Source organism: Paroedura picta, chromosome 2 (genome assembly GCF_049243985.1).
Source record: "Paroedura picta isolate Pp20150507F chromosome 2, Ppicta_v3.0, whole genome shotgun sequence".
NCBI lineage: Eukaryota > Metazoa > Chordata > Lepidosauria > Squamata > Gekkonidae > Paroedura > Paroedura picta.
In genome coordinates, this window is record NC_135370.1 from 145,188,468 (window position 1) to 145,212,854 (window position 24,387).

The 24,387-nt window shown below is 41.9% G+C and overlaps 1 protein-coding gene across 7 annotated transcripts in view; it reads right to left on the reverse strand.

The window, feature by feature from the left end:
* BAZ1A (bromodomain adjacent to zinc finger domain 1A) overlaps nucleotides 1–24,387 on the reverse strand; it is a 61,695-nt gene that overhangs the window by 29,343 nt on the left and 7,965 nt on the right. For all 7 annotated transcript variants that reach the window (XM_077323085.1, XM_077323086.1, XM_077323084.1 and 4 more), the window contains 10 exons: nucleotides 18,726–19,004; nucleotides 14,591–14,734; nucleotides 14,111–14,212; nucleotides 13,071–13,158; nucleotides 10,839–10,973; nucleotides 6,923–7,025; nucleotides 5,278–5,432; nucleotides 4,488–4,583; nucleotides 3,506–3,644; nucleotides 2,402–2,548 (listed from right to left, as the gene is read on the reverse strand). In XM_077323085.1, coding sequence (XP_077179200.1) covers nucleotides 2,402–2,548; nucleotides 3,506–3,644; nucleotides 4,488–4,583; nucleotides 5,278–5,432; nucleotides 6,923–7,025; nucleotides 10,839–10,973; nucleotides 13,071–13,158; nucleotides 14,111–14,212; nucleotides 14,591–14,734; nucleotides 18,726–19,004 — 1,388 coding nt within the window. The remainder of the gene's footprint in view (nucleotides 1–2,401; nucleotides 2,549–3,505; nucleotides 3,645–4,487; nucleotides 4,584–5,277; nucleotides 5,433–6,922; nucleotides 7,026–10,838; nucleotides 10,974–13,070; nucleotides 13,159–14,110; nucleotides 14,213–14,590; nucleotides 14,735–18,725; nucleotides 19,005–24,387) is intronic.

A 24,387-nucleotide genomic window follows, 5' to 3' on the forward strand; every position in this document is an offset into this window, starting at 1 on the left:
TTTGCTAAAAAAGGTCTGCTAGAACACACATTCTACTTTTTACAGGGGCCTACTAGATGCTCTGGAAGGTACGCAAGCCAGTGGAGAATGGCCCCAAGGGTGCCCCCACTGCGTCTGGCAACTATTACTTAGAGATATATTCACTATGAACATGCAGTGAGTTTTAGCCATCATTTCTGATAGCCATTCATGAATCTACTATGAAGATACCCAAATCCTCTTTAAAGCCATCTAAACTATCACTACATCCTTTAGTAGCAAATCCATAATTATGCATTATGTAAAGTAGAACCATCACTGGCGCATTCTGGGCACAACAGATTACCAATGCTGAGCTAGCAAGAACAACTTTTGCCGAGGGATGTCGCCGCCATCACCTGAGCCCCTGCTCCACTTGCTTTCCCGCCGGCGCCCCTGACTTCCTGCTGCCCGCTGGGAGACGCTGGCAGCAACAGCTGCGCAGTGCCATGCTGAGGGGGAGGCCCAGCCATGGTGGCCGCTGGAGAGCACCAAAGGTGAGCCGGCGGCAGAGTGGCAGGGCAGCCCATGAGGCAGCAGCTGGGGAGGAGGACGATGAGGAGCTACGGCCCGGTACCGACTGATTCACGGACCAGTCCCGGTCCCTGGACCAGGGTTGCGGACCACCAATTTAAGGTATATCCACAGTGCCTACGTTTATGATTATGTTGGTTCCAAAGAAGAGATACACTTTCCTATTGAGGAATTCCAAAGTAATAGCAGTGTTAAGTGCATTACAGGTATATAAAATGTTGTGATAATACGAGACTAAAATTTGTGAGCTCCATAATGAAGCTTGTTTTAAAATTCTATTCAATAATACCAGGGAAAATATACAGCAATTTGTAATAAAATACCTCCCTAACTTTGTAGCTCTCATACTTGGAAAGAAACTCATGGAAGTATTTATCCACATAACCAAAGTAATTTCCTGAAATACTCCTCCTGAAATACTCTGTCATGAATAGGCAAACACCATGTGCCTTGTTCCTCCAACAGCTTGTGGAGGAAGGAAAAGGAAAAAATTTGTGCCTTAGCATAGAGACAGTTACTACACACAGAGTTTTATATCAGAACTATGGGATAAGAACAAATAATGAGTAGGGAGTACCAAATTTTATTCTATAACTTTTTCTACAAGCAGATGACAAATAAAAAACAATGGACATGTGCCACAATACACTTTGGAGAGAACATAGCCACTGCTGTGATCTAAACAATTCCCTGGCAGCATTATTTTTTATCTGTTAAGAATTACATTTCCTGGGATCTAGATGGAATGAATTTCAAAATGGCCATTCATCTTATCTCACATGACAAATAAACATTAAATTAACTGCTTCAAGCAAAAAGCTACTTCTTTCAATCCAAGTGTGAACTTCAGGAACTTGTAACATGTCCCTGAAGGCCAGCCTGTACAACCATATGAGCAACTCTGGCCTTAAGAGACTGTGTGCAGCCTATCTTGTAGGATGCATTCCAGCATTCAAAAATTAATTCAACAGGTCACTAGGCCCAAAACACAAGAAGCCAGAACTGGAGCTAAGATGAAAATCCATCCTTTTTTACCAGAAATCAAGTGTGTACACATCATGGTGCTAATTCATTTTATAAACACATAAGACATTATGTGCCTCTTGTGGCGCAGAGTGGTAAGGCAGCTGTCTGACAGCTTTGCCCATAAGGCTGGGAGTTCAATCCCAGCAGCCGGCTCAAGGTTGACTCAGCCTTCCATCCTTCCGAGGTCGGTAAAATGAGTACCCAGCTTGCTGGGGGGTAAACGGTAATGACTGGGGAAGGCACTGGCAAACCACCCCGTATTGAGTCTGCCAAGAAAACGCTAGAGGGCGTCACCCCAAGGGTCAGACATGACTCGGTGCTTGCACAGGGGATACCTTTACCTTTACCTTTAAGACATTATGTTTCCAAAAATAAAACCAATTAAAATTTACTTTTCTAGTTTCAGTAATGTGCCCTTTGGCATAATTAAATTAGACTATGAAGTGTGTGCTAGTAGCATTCAAGGCTGGGCCTAGGGATATGTACTTGCCATCAAAGAATTAGGCAAATTAAGATGTCGTTTGTCTGGAGATGAAGCACATATACCTTTTGGACCCTGTGGTACTGAAGCAGTTTTTAAATAAAAGCAGAGGAATTTGACATTTCATGAAGATAACACTGTTCTGAAAGTCCTGATATGTGTGTGATAGTAAGAATGCTTGTCTTTACAAAAACCTCAGGCTCACCACTGCAGCTTGTGCCTAAAATGCCCTCCTTTTTAAACAAACTTGAGCAAACTAAAGCAAAGTTAATAGAAGAAAGATTGCCATGCAAGCAAGTTAGTGTGAAAGCTCTTATTTGAGCAGTATGATTGAAATCTGACCTTTGGTCTCAGCATCAACTATTTGGTCTTTGGCCACTTCTTCTTCTTCTTCAGTCATTGCTTGGAAAATGGCCGTCAGAAAGAAAAACAGCAATTCACATAGTGGGCCTTCACTGTCATTTCCTACAAGAGCTTCCTCTAATACCTCTGTAAAGAATAATTAAGACAAAATGCACTTCATGAAACTGCTATGGCAATTTACAACACCTGAAAGGTGATCCTCTCCCATCTAACTGGCAATTTACTTATCAAGGCAAGGTGCTCCTCTACCTGAAGTGCTTCCCTGTTTATGGCCAATATGTGTCCAGCAATATGTACACTTTCACATAGGACAGCATATTCATTTTGTCAATGCCCTCCAACAAAATGAACAGAATGTCTGAAAATGTAAAAGCTCTGTTCATTCATGCATCTGTCTGTACAGATCTCCAGATCAGAGTGACCGTAAGGATACATAATAAGAAACAAAGTGAATTAGATACACTAAAAATAAATATAGCTAGTTAAAGGTCCATGCTTCAATGACAAATATGACTGGTGCTAACAAATTATTTGTACCTATTTGACAGGGCATAGAAGCATGGTGGCAATCAACCTTCTGGCAGTGAGGAAAATGTGAAAAACATGCAACAGAATGTACTATTCCAGTTTCTTGCATTCTTTCCTTTCCAGTTAAATTTGACAACAGATAAATCTAGTGCTTCTGACTAAAGCAAATCATGGCAGAGGCACATGTATTGCTGGGCAGGATGCAACCTAGCCTACTTGGCCAGTGAGTCAATCTGGTTGCTGATCATGGTAGATTGCATGAATGTTCAAGTAGGCTATACTGGAGGATGGTTTACATCATCAAAACGGAGGCTTTTGGCCAGATCGCATACAAATGTACCAGCTGTATGAAGAGGAGAATCTTCAGCAATATCATTATAATAAGAGCATTTCTTGAATGAGCAGTTTCCACATATGGCCAGATTTACACTGAGACTCTACCATGCAAGTCCATGTACAGAAAATCACCCACAAGAAAAGACAACCAGATGATTCACAAGAAACTGGTATTTCAGAAAACAAATTTTTAAAAGCAATAAGCATGTAAGAACTTGCCTAAAGTCACACCATCAGGAAACTCATCTTGAAGATCAAACAGTTCTCCAAAGGCATGAAGGAACTCCAAAACCATCAGTGCATCTCCAAAGATCTCAGGAGGTAGTCTGGTTTTCACTGGGGTTGGTATTGGAAGTTCCTACAATGTAAGAACAAACAGCAACTGAACCTTTATTGTATATTTCAGCTATAACACTATGACATGCATAGCTTTGTAACTTTAATGGTCTTAGTAACATGCTCAGTTTTGTTGCTTGCTTTACTGTTAACTTTCATTTGTTTTTCCAATGCCAGAGCTCCAATTCCACATGTGGACAAGATAAACTCAAATTAGGAGAGCTACTTTGAAATCTGAGGACAGTAGCATGGTTAATTGTCGAAGTCATAAAGGCAAGAAGCCTTCTGGCCTTTATGACTTTGACAATTAACCATGCTACTGTCCTCTTAGATTTCAAAGTAGCTCTCCTAATTTGACTTAGGAGTTACATCTGAACTTCAGTTATTGTAGATTTAAGTAGCGTCCAAGCATCCATGAGTGATTTGACCATTCTGATTATTTCTCTTATTTTAAAAAGTTACTTGGTCATATTGCACATTTTCCATCTATATAATATTTACTAGACTCCTGTTTAAGTTACACCTGTAACATATATCTGGAACTTTCTGGAAGAGAATGCATTATAATTGCCCTAAGTCAGAAATGAACATTAGCACTCTTGGTGCATTTAGAACTCTGACTTCAGAACAGGTTTGAAGTCATAGAAAAAGGACATGGAGGAGAGATATATCCCTACATAGATTTCAAAGAGCTGGGACATGTTTCTGAGCATGCAGGATACCTATATGATCCTCCTCATTATTTCTCTAACATACTAGATACAAGATGTGGCAGAAACTTAAAGAAGTCAAAGCACACACAGACATAGAGATCCCTTATGGGTTCATACAAACCATAGGCTACCTTTCCTGAAGTTAATGTTACCTTGAGATCATCACACTCCATGTCTTCTCTACGCTTACTCCATTGTTTTAGGTGTTCCAGGTATTTCCTTTTTTCCTCACGGAGCTTCTCTCTTTCCTGCAATTACATCAAAAATTACTATCCAAGAGGTTAAACTATCGCTTCTACTTCTTGTATCTGATAAAGCTATCAATTATTAGAAACACTTTCTATTCTAATCAGAGAATGCCTTGTACACAAAGGTAATACAATAGCTTTAATAGCATTCATCATAGCCATAACTCAGTGGCAGAGCATCTGCTCAGCATACAGAAGGTCCTAGTTCAATCCTTGGCATGTCTGGCTAAAAGGATCAGGTGGTAGGTTATATGGAAGATATTTGCCTGGGACCCTTGGAGAGTTGCTGAGTAGACAATACTGACCAAGGGTCTAATTCAGTATAAGGCAACTTCATGTGTATTCATATCAAGACGTTATGACAACACTATATAGTTTACCATTTGCTTGGAATTTTAAACCTATGGCTTAACACTGCCTTTTAGAATTTTAGTTTGCACCAGCTAGTTTTGGACAACAAAATAATACTTTAAATAGTGAGCCACTCATCTGCAAGGTTAACAGAGGTCTGCTGGGATGCAATATGAGCAGTCTTTAGACACTTCTTACACAATCATATGACCAATATGAAATCAAGCACTGATGCTGCTTAGATTCATTTCCTAGCAGCTGGAAATCTCTAAATACAGTTGCAGAATTGGATTCTGACTGCCATTTCAAATTTACCAATATTAAAAACTAGGGGGTTTCTGACCTTTTCTCTTTCTATTTTTAGTCGCTCTCTCTCTTCTTTCTTCTTTAGCCTTTCTTCTTCCACAATCTTCTTTAATTCTTCCCTCCTTTTTTCCTTATCTTCTCTTTCTCTCTTCTTGGATTCTACTACATTTGCTTTCTCCCTTTTTAATTTTTCTTTTTCAAAAGTTATACAAGAGAAGCAAAGTTATTTTTATTTTAAAAGAAGTTACCTTACTCAGAGAAACAGTATATCTAGATCTAGTTTTCAAATAAAGACAAATGGGTGAATTTCAGTTTTATACTGAACTTCTGATTCATAAAATGCTCTGCAAATAACAAGTGGCTTCAAATCAAAACCAGCAAAAATTATGAAGTCTTACCTCTTACCTTATGTACCTGCTTATTGGGGCAGGGGGAGAAACAAGAATTAACCATAGGTAACAAGAAAAGTCTCAATTCTCCCTTTTAGCCATTAAGAAAGTAATTTAAAAAGTGTTCACTATACTCAAATCATTCAACACTGAGTTGCTTTCCAGAGTCTGCAGCTGTTTCTATACTTAATGGAATGTCCCACATGCAGGGCTTTCAGAATGCAGCCCTGGGTTAAATAATTTGTGCTTTTGAGGCTGCAAGAGAGAATGGATGACTATATTATAAAAACACTGGACAGGGAAGATTTGAGGAGAGTAAAAACAGTAATCCTGTCACTAGTAGTAGTAGTAGTAGTAGTAGACAATCAGCCTCTGTAATTTACCTACAATACGTTGGGTATAATCTAAGCTTCAGGTGCACTCTAATGCACACTAGGCTCCTGGTCTTCTGCCTGACTTCACTGATAGAAATAGCTTAGAATGCAACAAGAATTATGTGCAGAAAGATGCCTTGAGCTTAACAGAGAAGGCATGCAAAGAGTATCTATATGGGCTGACTGACTAATGTATCATGATTCCCCCTCCCAATTCATGATTCCCCGTCCCAATTCAGAAGAGGGACTGTGCCTATTTCCTTTGCTAGCAAAACACTCTAGGTTCAATCCCTAGCATTTTAAATTAAAAGGATCAGGTATTTGGTGATATGAAAGACTTCTGCTGCAGAGCTGATGCCAGTCATAGTAGACAGTATAGATAACAATAGACACAATAAGTACAAGCATTCTGATCATATTAATTCATAAGGGACGTAAATATAAGCAGGTATCAGGCACACAAATCAGCATTAATTCATTTTAAGTAAAACAGGGCTAGAAACTACTTCAATCACCTGGACACCAAGAAGCATTTCTAGTAATATGATGCCTGGGACTTGTTTAAAATATGTGTAAACTATAATACACTTTTATATGGCTAGAATTCTTAAAATTCTGTATATTTGTAACCTGTAAATATAAATTATTGAATGACCAGTACTGTTTAAGCCAAGGAAACAGCCTATAATACACACACACAGAATGGCTGGAGTTCTAATCTTAATTAACTGGAAGCATAGCTTAACGAAACTGGAGACTTAATTTCCAAGTAACAATGGTTAAGACTAGGCCATACCAGTTTCTTTATCTGAAGATAATGCACTAAAAGTACCTATGATATTTATCAGCTACCCCAGCATAAGTCAAGATATGATTTTACATCTATGAAAATTCATGTGTCCTCCCAAATCAACCTTACCTGTGATCCTCATTTCTTCTTTTTCTTTTTGGAGTCTTACTCTTTCTTTTACGGCGTTGCTCATGTTACTAAGACTAAGTGGTTCATCTGCAACCCTGTTCACCTTGATGGGGAATGAGAATGGGGAGAGGCACACACAAGTACAAATGAGCAAATAATTGAAAGCCCAAATCTTTCCACAACTTTGCAAATTAAAGGCATCGTATATATTAAAATGTTCATAAAACAGCTATACTATATAAGGCACATCAGTATATAAAATACACTACAATAGAGAAGTTGTTGACTAAAGAAAAAACAATCTCAGAAACTAAAACACACAGATAATTTATAAACTTGAAAAAAATTATGCTGAATAGAGCACTTTTACAGTTCCTTCTGAAGGACAGTGACAGGGCAGCATGAACTTCCAACAGAGATCCATTGCCAAACTTTTGAACACGACAGATAAAGATTTATTTATTCATTTATTATTTAAACTTATCACCTGCCACACCCAAAGTGGCTTGTGGTGGGTCACAATCTGCCCATATAAAAACCCATTAAAACAATTGTGGACACACATATACATACAGCAAAAACAAGGCTGTTTAAGATAAGTAAATGAAATTATTTTCAAGCTGGTGATGGCAAATAACAGTTTATTCCACTATAAACAATTCCTCAAACTTCCAAAACATCAAAAGAAACTCCTGGGTATTTTTTCATTTTCGATATCTTCGTCAGTGATGCAAAATACTCTTTAATCTTTAATAATAGGTCCCCTTTAAATGAATTCCTATCATATCAGAAGGGTATGACCTTAATCCTATGGTAATATGTATGTGGTTCAATCTCCAAACGTTTCTATGGTATCCACTGTACAGGGGTCTACAAATATTAGGATCACCAAGTATAAACGCTCATTAGTAGTAATCACTACCATAGGATTAAGGTCATACCCTTCTGATATATGATAGGAATTCATTTAAAGAGGACTTATTATGAAAGATTAAAGAGTATCTTATATCACTGATTAAGATACTGAAAATGAAAACATACCTAAGAGTTCGTTTTGATGTTTTGGAAGTTTGAGGAATTGTTGATAGTGGAATAAACTGTTATTTGCCATCGCCAGCTTGAAAAGCATTTCATTTGCTTGTATTTCATTTGCTTGAAAAGCATTTCATTTGCTTGCTGATAGGTCTTCACTTGTTTTTTTTTTAGATAAGGCTGCTGCTGAATATCTGTACACAGCCCGTGGCGCCACGGGCGCCACGGACTGTATAAAGGAGTAAGGGGTGGTGGGGAGGAGTTAGGGCGGGACCGGTCCGGGATAAAAACTCGGAGGTGTCCAATCAGGAGCCGCGAAGCGGCTCCTGATTGGGCCCCTCTGAGTGCCACTCGAGGGCCAAGTGGCCAATTGGGAGGCGCGCGTAGCGCGCCTCCCTATTGGCCACTTGGCCCGCCCTGGACTGGCCGCCCACATCCGCCATTTCCCCACTTGCCGCTGAGCTGGACGCATCTCCAGCAGGACCAGCGCCTCCTCCTGTCGCCAGCGGCCCGCATACGGCCGCCAGCAGCCCGCCTTGCCGCCCTCCAAACCGCCGCGCCGCTGCCAGAGCCGCAAAGCGCCTCCCGATGCCTCAGCCCGCCACACAAGCCGGGAATCGGCCCCTAAAGCCACCGCCGCCGCTGCCGCATGAGGCCCGGGAGAAGCCCAGCAGACTCACTCCCTTCGCCAGGCCGGAAATCGGCCCCTAAAGCCGCCGCCGCCGCAAGCGGCCCGCCTTGCCGCCCTCCAAACCGCCGCGCCGCTGCCAGAGCCGCAAAGCGCCTCCCGACGCCTTAGCCCGCCGCACAAGCCACGAATCGGCCCCTAAAGCCGCCGCCGCCGCCGCCGCACAAGGCCCGGGAGACGCCAAGCAGACTCACTCCCTTCGCCAGGCCGGAAATCGGCCCCTAAAGCCGCCGCCGCCGCCGCCAGCAGCCCGCCTTGCCGCCCTCCAAACCGCCGCGCCGCTGCCAGAGACGCAAAGCGCCTCCCGACGCCTCAGCCCGCCGCACAAGCCGGGAATCGGCCCCTAAAGCCGCTGCCGCCGCCGCTGCACAAGGCCCGGGAGACGCCAAGCAGACTCACTCCCTTCGCCAGGCCGGGAATCGGCCCCTAAAGCCGCCGCCGCCACCGCACGAGGCCCGGGAGACGCCCAGCAGACTTACTCCCTTCGCCAGGCCGCCAATCGCCCCCAGAAGCCGCAGCTGCCGCAGGAGCCCCGGGAGACGCCCGGCAGCCGCGGGGACAAGCCGACTACTCTTCACCGATCTGGAGCTGCACCACCTCGACGCCAGCTGCCCGGTAAGTGAGCTGGGGCCAGGAGCGCTCTGCGCGGCTGCGAGGCACTCCCTGCGCCGAGAGGCTACCGCCCATTCCCCGAGGGAGATCCCGGCCCCACCAGAAGCCTCCTTTCCCCAGCCCCCTTTTCTCTCCAGCTTCTGCCGGGGACGGGCTCTCCCCCCCAGCCCAACTAGCGCCCATTTTATTTAAAATTAAAATGGGCTTAAAATCTAGTACCTCTATAATTGAGGAGATATTGCTGGAAGAAATGTAGAGTACACATATATACTGGCAGATTTACAAATGTAGGTTGCAGTTCATGAAGGATTTCTACATCAAACCAGCAATATAAATTGAACCCAGAATTCATTAGAACAGGTGGGGTGTAAGTAAAACTATGTCAGACAATAACCAAACTATAGAAATGTCAATACACGAGTTGTCATTAAGGGTTGCCCTGCATAAAAGATATTATAATACCCTAGCCTTATGTTGATCAGTGATCCCCCAGGCTCCCCCGGAACCATTCACAAGATATTTGGAAGCCATGGCTGGATGGCTTGAACAGAGTCACCTGAAACTCAGCCTCTCCTATGGCTAGGTAGGAAGGGGGCAGAACAGGAAGCGTGTTTGCCTGTACTGGCCGGGGCGCAACTGTTCACCACGCCCCAAGCCAGAAACTTGGATGCCTCACTGACCATGCAGACATAGGTCAAGAAAGTAGCTCACCAGGTGTTTTTTCATCTCCATCAGGTGAAGCTACTAGCACCCTATAGGTCCTCTGAGCACCTGGCTATGGTAATCCATGAGTCAATCACTTCCTGAATAAACTTCTGTAACTATGCGGGCCTGCCCTTGTCCCTGACCAAATTGCAGCTGGTACAGAATGCAGCTGCTAGGGTCCTCACAGGAACATCTTAGTGGGCCTGTATCCAGCCTGTGCTGAAGGAACTGCATTGGCTGCCAGTTGCGGCCCGGATCTAGTTCAAGGTTTTGGTTTTAAACTTTAAGGCCCTTTGCGGTCTGGGTCCCACGTATCTGAGGGACCATTTGTCACCCTATGCTCCCCCGCAGGATTGGGTATTCAATCTGTCCCCTCTAGCATGCCTCTGCAATTTGGATTGCCTATTTGGGAGGAGTGTTTGTTTGAAATTTTATTTATTAGAAAATTTCTAGACTGCCTCTATTGGGACTGCTATCTCGGGGAGGTTCACAACATTGTTAAAATACACAGATAGTTAAAATCACTGAAACAATTAAATAAATAATTGAATCTATCAGCAGACAATTGGTGATATCCCCATATAGTACTTCTTGGAGTAGGCAGCAGCTGTTAAAATTGCAGCAGGGAGGCCCATTATTGTCCATATTTATTTATTGCCCATATTTATTTGCTCCACTTGGCCAGAGACAAGGTCCAGCGTACTTGGGATTTTGTTAGGGAGTTGAGAGAATGAGAGGGAGGTAAGGGTTTTGTGTTGGATGTTTTGTGGTTTGGAGGGAAGTATGCCATTATCTGGTAGATGGGCACAAAGGAACATAATCACATACACATAGATAGGAGATGGACAGTGTTGGAAGATGGATGCTGTGCATACTTACCTGATCCTCAGTTGCCATCTTTGGAGGCCTCCTTCGTCGCCTGCTTGAAGGACTGAAGGCAAAAGTGGGTGGATCATCAGGAAAGAAGTAGGAAAAATTCTGTTCTGCTATCTTGAACTTTGCAATTGATATTGCCTTAGTAGAGAAAGATGAAAGAATAAATTTGTTGTGTCAGTCTTACATGAATCCACTGAATAATAAGCAACTGCTTTAGAAGACCAAAGCAGCAACTATTCTATTACCAATATGTCCTAGTCCACTGCACAAGAATGAGGTATCTGGGATTCTACTAAACACGATGAATAAGCTCCACTGAGACAGACTGCTCAATGACTGGACTCTTATTTTCTAAAAAGTGACAAATGCAAAGTTACAATAGGAAAAAAAAAATACCACCAGTGGACCCTCTAACTTAATTCCGGTTTTTATTAAACATAACAGTACTATACACAAATTAGAGAACTGCTTGGGGCAAATAAATGAAACTACTTATTTATTTTTTAAAGTAAAGGGCTGGATCCTACCTACCAACAATAGAATGAATGGGCTTATTTGTTGCATTATCTTTTGAATCATAGAATCATAGTTGGAAGGGGCCATACAGGCCATCTAGTCCAACCCCCTGCTCAATGCAGGATCAGCCCTAAGCATCCAGGATAAGTATCTGTCCAGCTACTGCTTAAAGAAGGCCAATGAGGGGGCGCTCACTACCTCCTTAAGCAGCCGATTCCACTGCTGAATTACTTTCCCTCCCTGATATCTAGCCAATACCGTTCTACATGTAGTTTAAACCCATTACTGCAGGTTTTACCCTCTGCTGCCAACAGGAACTGCTCCCTGTCCTTTGCTTCTGCAGTTCTTTCTGACCCCCAGAAAGCAGAGTCTCAGGGCTGAATAAACAGTCACGTGTTGGAAAAAGGGAGTCAAAATTTTTCGTTTTCTGCCTCTCCTCTCAGTGCCACACAAATTCCATGGATAATGGCAACAGCATCTTGAAGGCAGAAATCTTATACAAATCTACAGTCTCAATCAAACTAAAATTACAATCCTGTAGTTACTTCTTGGAAACTGGACACCTGTTCAACTTAGGAAAGCTCATAGTTAAATGTGATTGCAATTTAAAACCTAAGTAGAGCACTGCTGGATCAGACTGATGGTCTATCTAGTCCATCATCCTGTCTAACATAGTAGTCAACTAACTCAACTGAGCAGCCAACAACAGGGTATAGAGGCCAAGACCCTCCCCTGATGTTGCCTCCTAGCTCCAGGATTCAGAGGATTAATACCTCTAAATGTACAGATTTGCTTCAGTTATCATGGCTAGTAACCATTGACAGACTTATCCTCCACAAATCTATTTAATTCCTTTTTCAATCTATTTATTCCTGTGGCCATCACTACATCCTTTGGCAGTGAATTATACATTTTAATCACTCTCATTGTAAAACAGTATTTCCTTTGTCCATCCTGAACCCCCATCAGTTTCACTGCATGCCCTTGAGTTCTAGTATTTGGGGAGAGAGAAAAAATTATTTTTGTTAATTCTCTCCACCCAATGCATAATTTTATAAACCTCTATATCATACCTCCCTTTGTAATCTTATTTCTAAACTAAAAAGGTCTCAGCTCTTCAGTCTTTCCTCAGAGGGAAGGTGCTTCAACACCCTAATCAACTTAGTTGCCCTCCTCTATATTTTTTCCAGCTTCGCAATGATCTTTTTTTGAGATACGGAGACCAGTTTGGTGAGGTGTAAGTTGCAATGTCAAAGCACTGAACTGAATATTGTTTTATATTAATCACTATTTCGCTCCCTTATATTTGGGAAAGAGCCTCCTGGGAGGAGACTGTCCGGGCCCCTGTCCGTCCCGGTCCACCCTGATTGGCCCTTCCCCTCCAGCTCCCACCCTCCCTCCTTGCCTGCTAGAAGCCTTGTGGCTGTGGCCTCCATTGTCGCCCACGAGGAGAGAGGCAGCGACAGGGCATTGCGGCCCGCAGGTACGCTCCTGCTGGGAGGGAGTGGGGGGGGGGAGTTTGGAGCAGGCTGCAAAGCCCTGTTAACGGAGGCTTTCCACTCCCTTTAGCCCGCTTTGTGGGGCACAGGGAGCCGCGGGCCACCCTCTCATGCCTGCCGCCCCTTTCAAAGCCCATTTTTAAAATGGGCTTTGATACTAGTTCATTAAATAAATGTGTTCATTTATCTATTCACATTTCAACTCACACACTTAGATTACCTTAATTCTAACAAGGCCATCATGAGATTCACAGTGTTGCTTCAAAAAAAGTTTAAGTCTGTCACGAGAAAATAGATGCTTCCTCCGGCTATGGTACAGTCCAAAAAGAAAAGCAATACAACTTCATTGTTAAAGATCTTACGCCAATATCAGCACTAAAATATCAAACAGTTTATCCAGTTTTAAAAATAAATTTAAATTCTAATAAGTGATACAGTTATCAAGTGATCCATTCCAAAGCTGGCCCGATCTATATGTTTAGTGCAAGAGAAAATAGAAAATTCTTGTAAGTTTTCATATGGTAAATAAACTGAGGCTTAGCACTCTACAGAACAGAGGCAGACAGCCATATACCAGAAATATCCATCGAACAGAAATTGAGTTTCCCTTTACAAGGTTTGATGGGGGGTTCAATAATATAATTTATTTTAATTTAAAACATTTAATGCCTGTTTATCAATGTATCCCTATGATATGTATATGAGCTCCCAAAGGAGCTAAGGGCCATGATGTAGCTATCAAAGTTCTGCAGGGCCTGTAAGACAGAGCTCTTCTGCCAGGAACTTGGTTGAGTCCTGGGGGGATACCTGGAGTCAAGAACCAGGGGTCACACCTTACGCTAGTACTGGGGGGTGAAAGATCAGCACCTCTGAGTTTACATCAGTACCAATGCTGTAGAGAGCGGATTTGAGAATGGAACAACTGGGTCAAATGAGAGAAATTGTTGATTATACTGCCATCTTGATTGATTGGGAATGGTTCTTAGGACATTGCTGGGGAATGTTGGTTTTAACATTTATCAAGTTTTAAGGGTTATTTTTTTACTGTTTTATTCTGTAAGTGACCTTGAGATGGCACTGCCGGGAGAGGCGGGATGTGTTTAAATATAAAGCAAATAAATGAATATGCCTTGTTGTTACCCACCCTGAGCCCACCGGGAAGGGCAGGCTATAAAAGTAAAGTTATTATTATAATTTTAGAAATTACTTTTATTCTTATGTGCAAACAGATACAGTATGCCCATAGTCAGTAATACTCACCATATTTGAGATGCTTTGACTGTAACAGATTCATACAGCTGTTTCTTTAAGGGCTTCACTTTGTATTTAAACAAAGATGAATCAATTATGGCTTTTTCCTTCCTAAAAACAAGACTTATTTTATTGCTTCATAATAAAAACATCTGAGGATTATTTAGTGAAATTAAATTAAGATGCAGAATGATTCTTGCAAAGTATAAGGTACTATCTCATTGGTTTTAACTTCAAATCGTCAACCAGAGCACAATTAGAGGGGGGGAAGTGTTTTAATTAAGCAAGATAATTAATTAATTGATAATTTAATTAAGCAAGATAATTAAGGTAACATTGGTGCATAAACAAAAGCATATGAAAGTTACTTACTACTTAGACAATAGAATTAAGTTTGGGACCAAGCATTAAATAACTATATTGTGTTTTTGAAAACTTTTTTTTGAAGTTTTTGCATCCATGCTGTTCACATACAAAATTAGTCCTCACCCATTTTGTGCTGGACTGGAATCCAAGTCTGAGTCATCACTATCACTAATGACAATAGTGTCTCCATCTCTATTGCTGGCATGGCCATTCGTCATTCCATTGTGATGCAACGGTGCTTTAACTTCCAGAATCTTACAGTGCAACCTGAAATAAAACATATTCAATCATTTTAGAATGCAGGCAAATTGAGTTAAGGGAATAGGTAACTTAAATATTTTGCAATCCAGTATTTTAACATTGCAAAAATAAATAAGCAGATTTAACACCTTAACCTATGCAGCAACATTACCTTAATTATCTTGCTTTCATTTCACAAATACATATAGTTCCATAATAAATACTACAAGTTGTATCTATACCAGGGGTCCCCAACCTGAGGCCCACCTCTTTCTATGCAGCCCTCCAACATGCTTATCTGCTGCTATCACCCTCAGGGCATTTTCCCTCAGACCCATAGTGTTCTTCTTGCCTCAAAAGGCACCATCTATTGCTGTTCATCCTGTTCTTTATTTGCAAAAAAGACAACAGTAACAATGTTTGTTTTGGTTTCCATGGTTCCTTCTCTCAGCCCCCTCTTGTTCTTATATACTTCATAATAGCATTTTGGCTATTCTAGGTGATTTGCTAGCCAGCAAAGCTCGGGCACCCATACTACTCAGCTTCTTAACTCCCCCTCTCCATGAATTTTAAGAGTGTCTATTACAAACCTTGATTGGACATCAATCCCTTGGCTAACAAAACAGCCACTAAAATCACACTGATTATGCAAGCATATATAGCTAAAAAAAGGATTCCACAGTAAAATGTTGTCCCAAAATGGATTGCATTAAAGTTAACATTTCTTCATTTACCTTTGAATGTTTACTTTTGATCTAAATAAGTAGGTTAATAATTTTGTTACATTTTGGTTTAAGATGTGGTCCTCTTTAGGCACTGGGCCTGCTAATGTGGCCCCCTTGTGCCAAAAGGTTGGGGACCTAATCTATACAAACATCCACAAGCTATGTATTGCAAATACTTGAGGAAGTGCACATTGAAGAGTTTATGCTGTGCTGTAATAGTTAGGTCCTACAGGAATGTTCATGATTTTGGAAGCTCTACTGCAAGTCAGACAAATTTGGCTTTAATTTCACTTTTCTTGCACAATGCTCTAGTATAGCAATCCCCAACCTGTGGACTGCGGACCACACGTAGTCCGTCGACTAATTGGAGGTGGGCCGCGAAGGACGCCTTCTCCACCCTCTCCCCAGCCCGTTACTTCATCCCCCCCGGCCCTTTACAACACATTTCGGGTGTCATTGTTTCTTATGTTCATTGTTGTGGCATGTCTGTATCTTATTTTGAAGGGATGTTTAAACATTACCATAGCGATCAGAGAGCGTTAGGGCAGTGGTTGAGAGTAGAGGAGTAAACGACCCCCCCCATCGGGCCTCAATAAAATTGTCAAGCGTTGAGTGGTCCCTGGTGATAAAAAGGTTGGGGACCACTGCTCTAGTACAAAGGTGTATAAAAGCTTTCCCCATATAGAATACATCCAGTACAACAAACATTTCAGGTGTACACAGGAGTATCTTTAACCGCTCCCAGCGGAGCGGATAAAATAAATCCGTAAGGGCTCCGAGGGCGGGCCCTGTCTGGGATGAGGAAGGATGCCGACAGGCCCCTTCCCCCAGCCTGCCGATTGAGCCCTCCGATTGTCAGTCCGGCGGCAAGGGACCAATTGCGAGCCACGTGCAGGCCAGGTCGCCACCTGCCCGCGATACCAGGAGGACCCAGATGCCGCAGCCGCAGGCACTGCATCCGCCTGCGACCAACAACGGGACACGTCGTCGCAGGCCCGCGCAGCCGGGAGCAGCCTGTGCCGTCACCCACTGCCACAAGACGCCCCCGCATTGCCGCAGCCACCGACCGCCCCACCCGCACAACGCTCCTCTTGGCCGTTGTCCCATGGAGTGGCCGCCTGAGCCCCATGCTGCAGCAGTGGCGCCGGCTCCCCCGCCCACCCGACGCCCGAAGCTGCCCCAGCCGCGCTGGAGGAGCTGCGCCGCCCGCCCCGCCTGCACAACGCTTGCCCGCTGTTCCACGGAGCCAGGAGCAACAGCCTGAGCACCGTCCTGCAGCGCCGCCACCACCCACCCTGCCCACCTGAAGCTGGCCCAACCGCGCCGGAGGAGCTGCGCTGAGCCACTCCACACTCCAGCAAACAGCTCTCTCCTGCCCTCCAGCCCGCCCACATCCCGTTCCTGCCTCGCACACACACTCCGGTAGGCCACAGGCTGGGGGGGCAGACAACTCGCTGCCGCCTCGCCAGACGCCCATCACCCGGCCTCGGGTACATGCTCTGGCCCCACCGCAACCCCGAACTCCACAGCCTCACTAGCGCCCGCTGTATTTCGATTACAGCGGGCTTATTTTCTAGTCCACATATAAGACTACAGTGCATTGCCAATATTACTGTACACAGAATAAGCCATAATAAAATTCACTCTGTTAACAATATTGTATTACAACAATCAATCCTCAAGTGAGTCCTTATGGCTAAAACCTATTAATTGCATTTATTGTTATTAATCATAACACCTCTTGTTTTATCCAAGTGGTAAGTAAATAGTTTAAACAGAAGATATGGTTTGCTACTTAAACAGTGTAATTTTTTCTAAGACATAGAGAAAAATATAAGAGATTTTTCGCTGCTTAACTACCTACACTGGCAATTCCCCCTCCTGTATTATAGCTGATGACCTAAATAAACAAGGATAATATGATTTTTTAATGTAATCTGATCTTGATAATGGCCAATTTACTTCTCAACACATTTAAGTCTCCATCTGGCATGCATGTCACTCAAATACACAAAAATAAACATGTGATTGAGAACAATTGTTTGTAGTACAGTTTGAGAAATTACTCAGTTAAAAGCTGCATTTACAGATCTATCACAGCTGGAAGCATAGGATTGCCTTTTCCAGTTTTATAACAGAACATGCCTTCCATGTCACTTTACTGAAATAGACTGGGGGAAATGGATAATCAGGCTAACAACAGCTGCTTACGACCACCCTATATTCCTTTTCACACAGCAGCATGAAACATTAATAAAAATCAGTTCAGCCAAACTGAAATGAATGGGGCTATCAGCTTTACAAAGTACTTATTTTAGCTATGATTACAAATTATAGATACATTTAGACAAGTTTATTGCAAATTTTAGATTACTTCATTTACCTAATAATTAATATTGTTATCTATCTATCTATCTATCTATCTATCTATCTATCTATCTATCTATCTATCTATCTATCTATCTATCTATCTATCTATCTATCTATCTATCTATCTATCTATCTATCTATCTATCTATCTATCTATCTATCTATCTATCTATCTATCTATCTAAGTATTTTGGTAATGACAATAACAACAGTACAATAACAGTTCAACAATCATACAGATCCATGGTTTGAGTCAGGTGCATGGATTCCTGGGAGGGAGGTTTCAGGGCTCAGTGGGTGTTGTCAGTCCTGGTCAACCTCAACCAAATGCCTAGCAGAGGAGCTCCCTTTTGTAGGCCCTGCGGAACTGTTTTAAGTACCATTAGGGTCCTGTTCCTCTGGGAAATATACCACTTTTCTAACTGTCCCTGGCAGTTAAAAAAAAAACACAAAAAACATTGACCACTACAACTAACCTCAGTTTAAGCAAAATTGGTTTCTGCTCTTTATCCAAGTTTGAGACAAGTAAATTTGAATTACATTTCTATCTCCTAGTTAAATAGGAATTAAAGCAAATACTGGAAGGCAGAAGGAAACATTTTGTCACTCAGTATTCTATTTATTACTTACTTATTTATTTGATTTTTATCGCCACTTTCCGTAGACATGTGGCAGGTTACATAAAGCAGATAAAATCCCAATAAAACCGATCAACTCCCCCTTAAAAACAGATCTAAGAAGGCAGCATACTGACTAGGATAATGCTATGTATTTGCCAGTGAACTTGTGAATCTGTCAAAGTCATCTTAAGTCAGGAAACAAGAAGTTAGATCAGCAGCAGTAAAACCATATTAAAGTAATTGCAAATAAATTAACCCTTTCAAGCACATCTGCCAAGAAACACATGCATTAACGAAACTTACCTTTCACCATTATTCCTAAGTACTTCCACAGTCTCACCAACAAAATAACGGTCTTTGATATAAGCAAAGACGTCATCACAAACTTCATGAAGTCGTGAGCGAGAGGTGAGGGTAACCAAGTACAGAACTGGAATAATAAGTGGCTCTGGGAAATTCTGAAGATTTTTTCTGGCTTTCTTTTCTGATTCTAATGCTTCCTGATATGTGAGTCCAGGCTTGCCTGTGATAGCACAACTCCACACAAGGCTGTTGCACAGAATGGTTCGTTCAAAAAAGTCACTGAAACAAACAAAAATTGAAAATTAGTAAGCTGAATAAGTAAGAGTAGTCCATCAAGTACCACCCACAGATAAGAAAGTCAAATAAGTACTTTTCTGGTGAATTCAGGACTTTATAGTATTTAGATTCCAAGCTTTGGTTGGCTAAAACCCACAAGCTGTTCTTTCCCCCAAAGTAAAGCTGTCTGGACACTGTTTACATTACAGTGGTCACCTGTTATAACAGTGTAAAACTAGCCATATATACTTTCATTGTGATGGGATATCTAAGCATCAGTTGGCACTTGTCTATTTTTCTGTGATACTTGAAAGTAAAATGTAACACCAAACTGTTTTAAATAAAGTTCTGTACCAGTTTGCAATTGAACACTCCATGACTCTTGAGACCCATTACAAGAATTGCAGAAGGGGGGAAAACCCCAAAGATGTCAAATATCATTTAAAAAATGTTTACTCATGATTTATTTGGCTATTATTAGAAACGTAGAATTTCTGGGAATTTGTAAGCTTTAGAAAACAACCCCCTCTCGGAAAACAAAATGGGGGGGGGGCAGAGAGATTCAGAGGAAAATTGAAATAGAATCAGTACTCACTTTCCTGTTAAAGTCCAATTTAACATTTGGCTAAATCAGTACATATTTAATAGTTCAGGTTGCTTACTAATGTACCAGTGGAAATAATTTATAGAAAGATGATAGTCGAGTTCCCCCCCAAATTAATTTATACATAAATTCTATAAGCACTGATTCACAATTTATATAAACCTTTTAGTGTTCAAAGCCCTTCACAATGTTACGTTGTAATACTGACAATAATCTGATAAGGTAGCCCAGTATAATATTCAAACTGCAAATAAGGATATGAGTTACAAAGAAAGGGCTTGCATCAGACTAGATTACATTCATGGCAGAGAAAAGATCTGAGCTGGGAACTTCATTCTCTTCCCACAACATTTTGAAAGCTACTGTCAAAACAAAAAGGTTACTAAATCCAGACGGTGGTTTTGACACTCAGCTTTGTATCCCTAAGGCCATACAGTTCCTCTAAAAGCCAAGGAATCACCTTTATTCTGGTCAATGGGATAGAGCAGCGGCCCCCATCCTTTGTCCGGGCACCGCACATGTGCAGCAGCTCTGCGCAAGTGTGTATGTGCGGAGCTGCGGCAGCAGCTCCGCACATACGCGTTTGCACCCACCATGCCAGCAGCTGTGTCTCCCTCTACCCCCCCCCAGAGTGAGAAGCTCGCCAGGCAGCGAGTGAAGTGGCCGCCAAAGCAGCCAGTTTGCTCAAGGCCCAGTGAGCTTCTCACTGCGGGGGGGGGGGGGAGAGGGTGGCGCAGCTGGCGGCCCAGCGCCGAGGCTTTCATGGCCCAGGGATTGACGACCCCTGGGATAGAGAGCCTAGGAGTAACTGACAATTCAGCTTTTCAGAAGTCAGTACTTTACAGTCCTAAATTAAGTCAACTAGAAAACTGCCCCAAAGTCAAATAAAAACATTCTGGATCTAGAAGCACCTAGGAAGGATCATTTTAAATTTGTTACCATTCTTCCCAGTTTAAAAAAATCTCCAATTAAAATAATCTCCATGTAATGATCTTTCCATGATACTATATAAAGATGGGTAGCTGTGTTAGTCTGTCTATAGTAGTAGAAAAGAGCATGAATCCAATAGAACCTTAAAGACTCACACAATTTGTGGTAGAGTTCAGCCACTGCTTACTTCTTCAGAATTCAGGTGGGTGCAAGTTATTACAAGAGTATAAACAATGGAATCCCCAGGCCTCAACAAGGACATTGGTTTATTTCACTATATATGCTACCTTCATTCAACTCATATCTATATTGCTTCCAATCCCTTCTTCATTTCATTTGGGACAATGGAACTGTAATGTGATGTAAGTATGTAAGTAATGTAATTTAGAATCGCTCTGGTCTTCGGACAGGAAAACAAACACAGCAGGGTTTGTCATTTATGGGAATGCTTCCATAGAGATGGACGGGACTAGCAAAAAATCTCTTTTAATTACTTCACAATTAGGACAGCGTCTGTCATTAATCAATAACCTTAACATTTTATGTTAATTTGCTCTCACACACTACCTAGAAGTTTGAATTGATTACTTTCATTCCACGACATTGTATCTGAGAAAGTGTGCATGCACACGAAAGCTCATACCTTAAATAAAACTGTGTTGGTCTTAAAGGTGCCACTGGACTCTAAATTTGTTCTGCTGCTTCAGACCAATACGGCTACCCACTTGAATCTATTTTTATTCCCCCTGGATGTTTGTGAACTATAATTTAACCCAAAGTACTGATTCTGTTACTTTAGCAAGGAACTATCCAATTTTCATTATCATGCTGCATATTTGCCATGATGCTGTTTACTAATGACTGGGCCCCTCTCCTCGGGGGGGGGGGGAGGCCAGTATTAGATTGGCCTGGTTCCCTAGATTGTTCCACCCATGCCCAACTATCCATCAGCTCCCTTCTGCTCATCCAGTGGGCCTGTGTGGGAATAGTTATTAATCGCCATCATTATGACTGAGTCATTGTTTATGAGGTTTTAATGGGGAATTTTAATGGTTTTAATGTATTGATTTGTAGTGAATTATTGTGAACTACCACAAGCTGGTCTCCGAGAGCGGTGGTCATACAAATCGAATGAATGAATGAATAATTCACTACTAATTCACTACTAGAACCTCTTGTGGCGCAGAGTGGTAAGGCAGCTGTCTGAAAGCTTTGCCCATGAGGCTGGGAGTTCAATCCCAGCAGCCGGCTCAAGGTCGACTCAGCCTTCCATCCCTCCGAGGTCGGTAAAATGAGTACCCAGCTTGCTGGGGGGGGGGGGTAAACGGTAATGACTGGGGAAGGCACTGGCAAATCACTGCGTATTGAGTCTGCTATGAAAACGCTAGAGGGCGTCACCCCAAGGGTCAGACATGACCCGGTGCTTGCACAGGGGATACCTTTATTGTGAACTACCACAAGCTGGTCTCCGAGAGCGGTGGTCATACAAATCGAATGAATGAATGAATGAATAATTCACTACTAATTTACTCTCTCACACCTCTCATGATTCTTGGTCCAGTTTCTGAGGAAGTGTGTATGCACATGAAAGCTTACACCTTGAACAAAACTCTGTTGGTCCTAAAGGTGCCTTTGAACTAAAATTTTGTTCTTCAGTGAGCAGTGACTCATGAACATTCATCCCCTAGCATAAATTTTGTTAGTCTTTAAGGTGCTACTGGACTCTTGTTCTTTTCCATGGTAAATCAGTCACTAGTCATTCTGCCAATTAATAGATTAGAAATGTAAAAGCCCCCTCAAATATTTCTTCTGTTCCTTTTCAAGTATTTTTTATCCAGTCCCATTAGAAAAAAATGGAAGTTTGGAGGAACATTACAGAAATATTCCTATGACACTTCCTTACAGTGCCAGAAATCCTTGTTGAGAGAAGGTTATATTTAAGGTAAAACAACCCATCACATTCTATAATGTTAATTCCTGTGCATACTTTAGACAAATGCAACAAATTATCAAATTACTTCCATAAATATGACAAGCTTTATCCACAGTTTTCTATAATGTATATTAACTATTGACAAATTCAATGTATTTAACATTATAAAGTTTAGCTTGATCTACAAATATACTGCTAGTCAGATAGTGACTATGGGAAATAATTTTGTGATTCTTTTGTTTACTTCAATGTTTGTGCCTTTGGTTCTCAAATTCTATTTTACCCTATCTATCATATCATAAAAACTAAAGACACCTATGCTAAGGTAGCATAGAGTGTAGCAGTTTGTCTATCTCTCTACAATATAGTCACACGTTTATAGAAAACTTAAGAATTCATACTTTTGAATGTTATAACTATTCTAAACAGTACAATTTATATGCTTACTGTTTAATTTATATATTTTCAGTTCTTAAAGCAATAGAATAGATTTAGGCTTGTAAGTACTATATGTATTCCAATTTTTCTCAACCTTTCAATTTTTCTCCACAAGAGTTTTTTCTATGGCTCCAAAATTTCAAGAAATTTCACATATCTACCCTTGAAAAGCATATGGAAACTTTAATTGGTACAGAACTCTGCAGAAGTGAGCCACAGGGACAATACCACTCCAATATTGGTCCACCTACACAGGCTTCCAGTTTGTTTCCAGGTACAATTCAAGATGCTGGTCTCGACCTTCAAAGCCCTATGTTGTTTGGGACCAACAAACTGGAAAGAACATCTAATCTCAGTTGTCTCTTCTCCAGGCTAAACAGACCAAGCTCTCCCAACCTTTCTTCATATGTCTTGGTCTCCAAACCCCTCACCATCTTTGTTGCCCTCCTCTGGATACGCTCCAGTTTGTCTATATCCCTCTTCAACTGGGGTGCCGAAAACTGAACACAGTACTCCAAGTGAGGCTGAACAGAGTAAAGCGGTACCATCACCTCCCATGATCTGGATACGATACTCCACTTGATACAGCCCAAAACCCCATTTGCCTTTTTAGCCACCGAGTCACACTGTTCAATATGTGGTCTACTAAGACTCCTAAGCCTTTTCGCACATACTACTGCCAAGACAAGTCTCCCCCATCCTATATTGGTGTAGATGGTTTTTCCTACCTAAATGCAGAACTTTACATTTGTCCCTATTGAATTTCATTTTATTCAGTTTAGACCACTTCTTAAGCCTACTGTTTGGGGGTTATTTTATTGGATTATAATGTATTTTTTCCACAACTGATGGAGAACCCAGTAGGAGCTAGTTATTTAAGGGTGACTGTTTCGCTTTCCCTGATCTGGGTTTTTGTCACGCATGCCAGGTTCACTCCATGCTCGGCAAAGTAAGCTTGCATAGTAGAGGCTTTGTTATTGATCGACGTGGCATTGTATAGCATCGATGTCAGAGGCATGTTTTTCATCTTAGCCTCCACCCTAGTGATCCAAGGAATGGGATGGAGATTAGAAGGGGTTTGTGCATAACCATAGGAAATCTAGAATTTACAGTGCAATCCTAAGGGGGGGAGGGCGAAAGCATTCAGGGAGCCAACTGATCTTTGCATCACTGTATGTCCAAGATACTCCAGCGTAAGGGACAGTTATGATGGTACAGCCCTATCAGTGGAGGTCTACGGCGTCTATCTGTTGGCACAACCAAGGTTTGGAATCCCACACTAGCACAATTGTGGATATGACCAGAAGCAGCTCCTTCCCTGAACCCTTCAGTCTAGGAATGTCTGCTACCAAGGAAGAAAGTCACACCAACAAAAAAAACATGGTGTGGCCAATTGAACTGAAAACTGAAGTCATCCCCCTAAGCTTGAAGGAGCTCAGGATTTTCAGCCAATCACCTCAGTCCCCAGAGTGGCCAAGCAT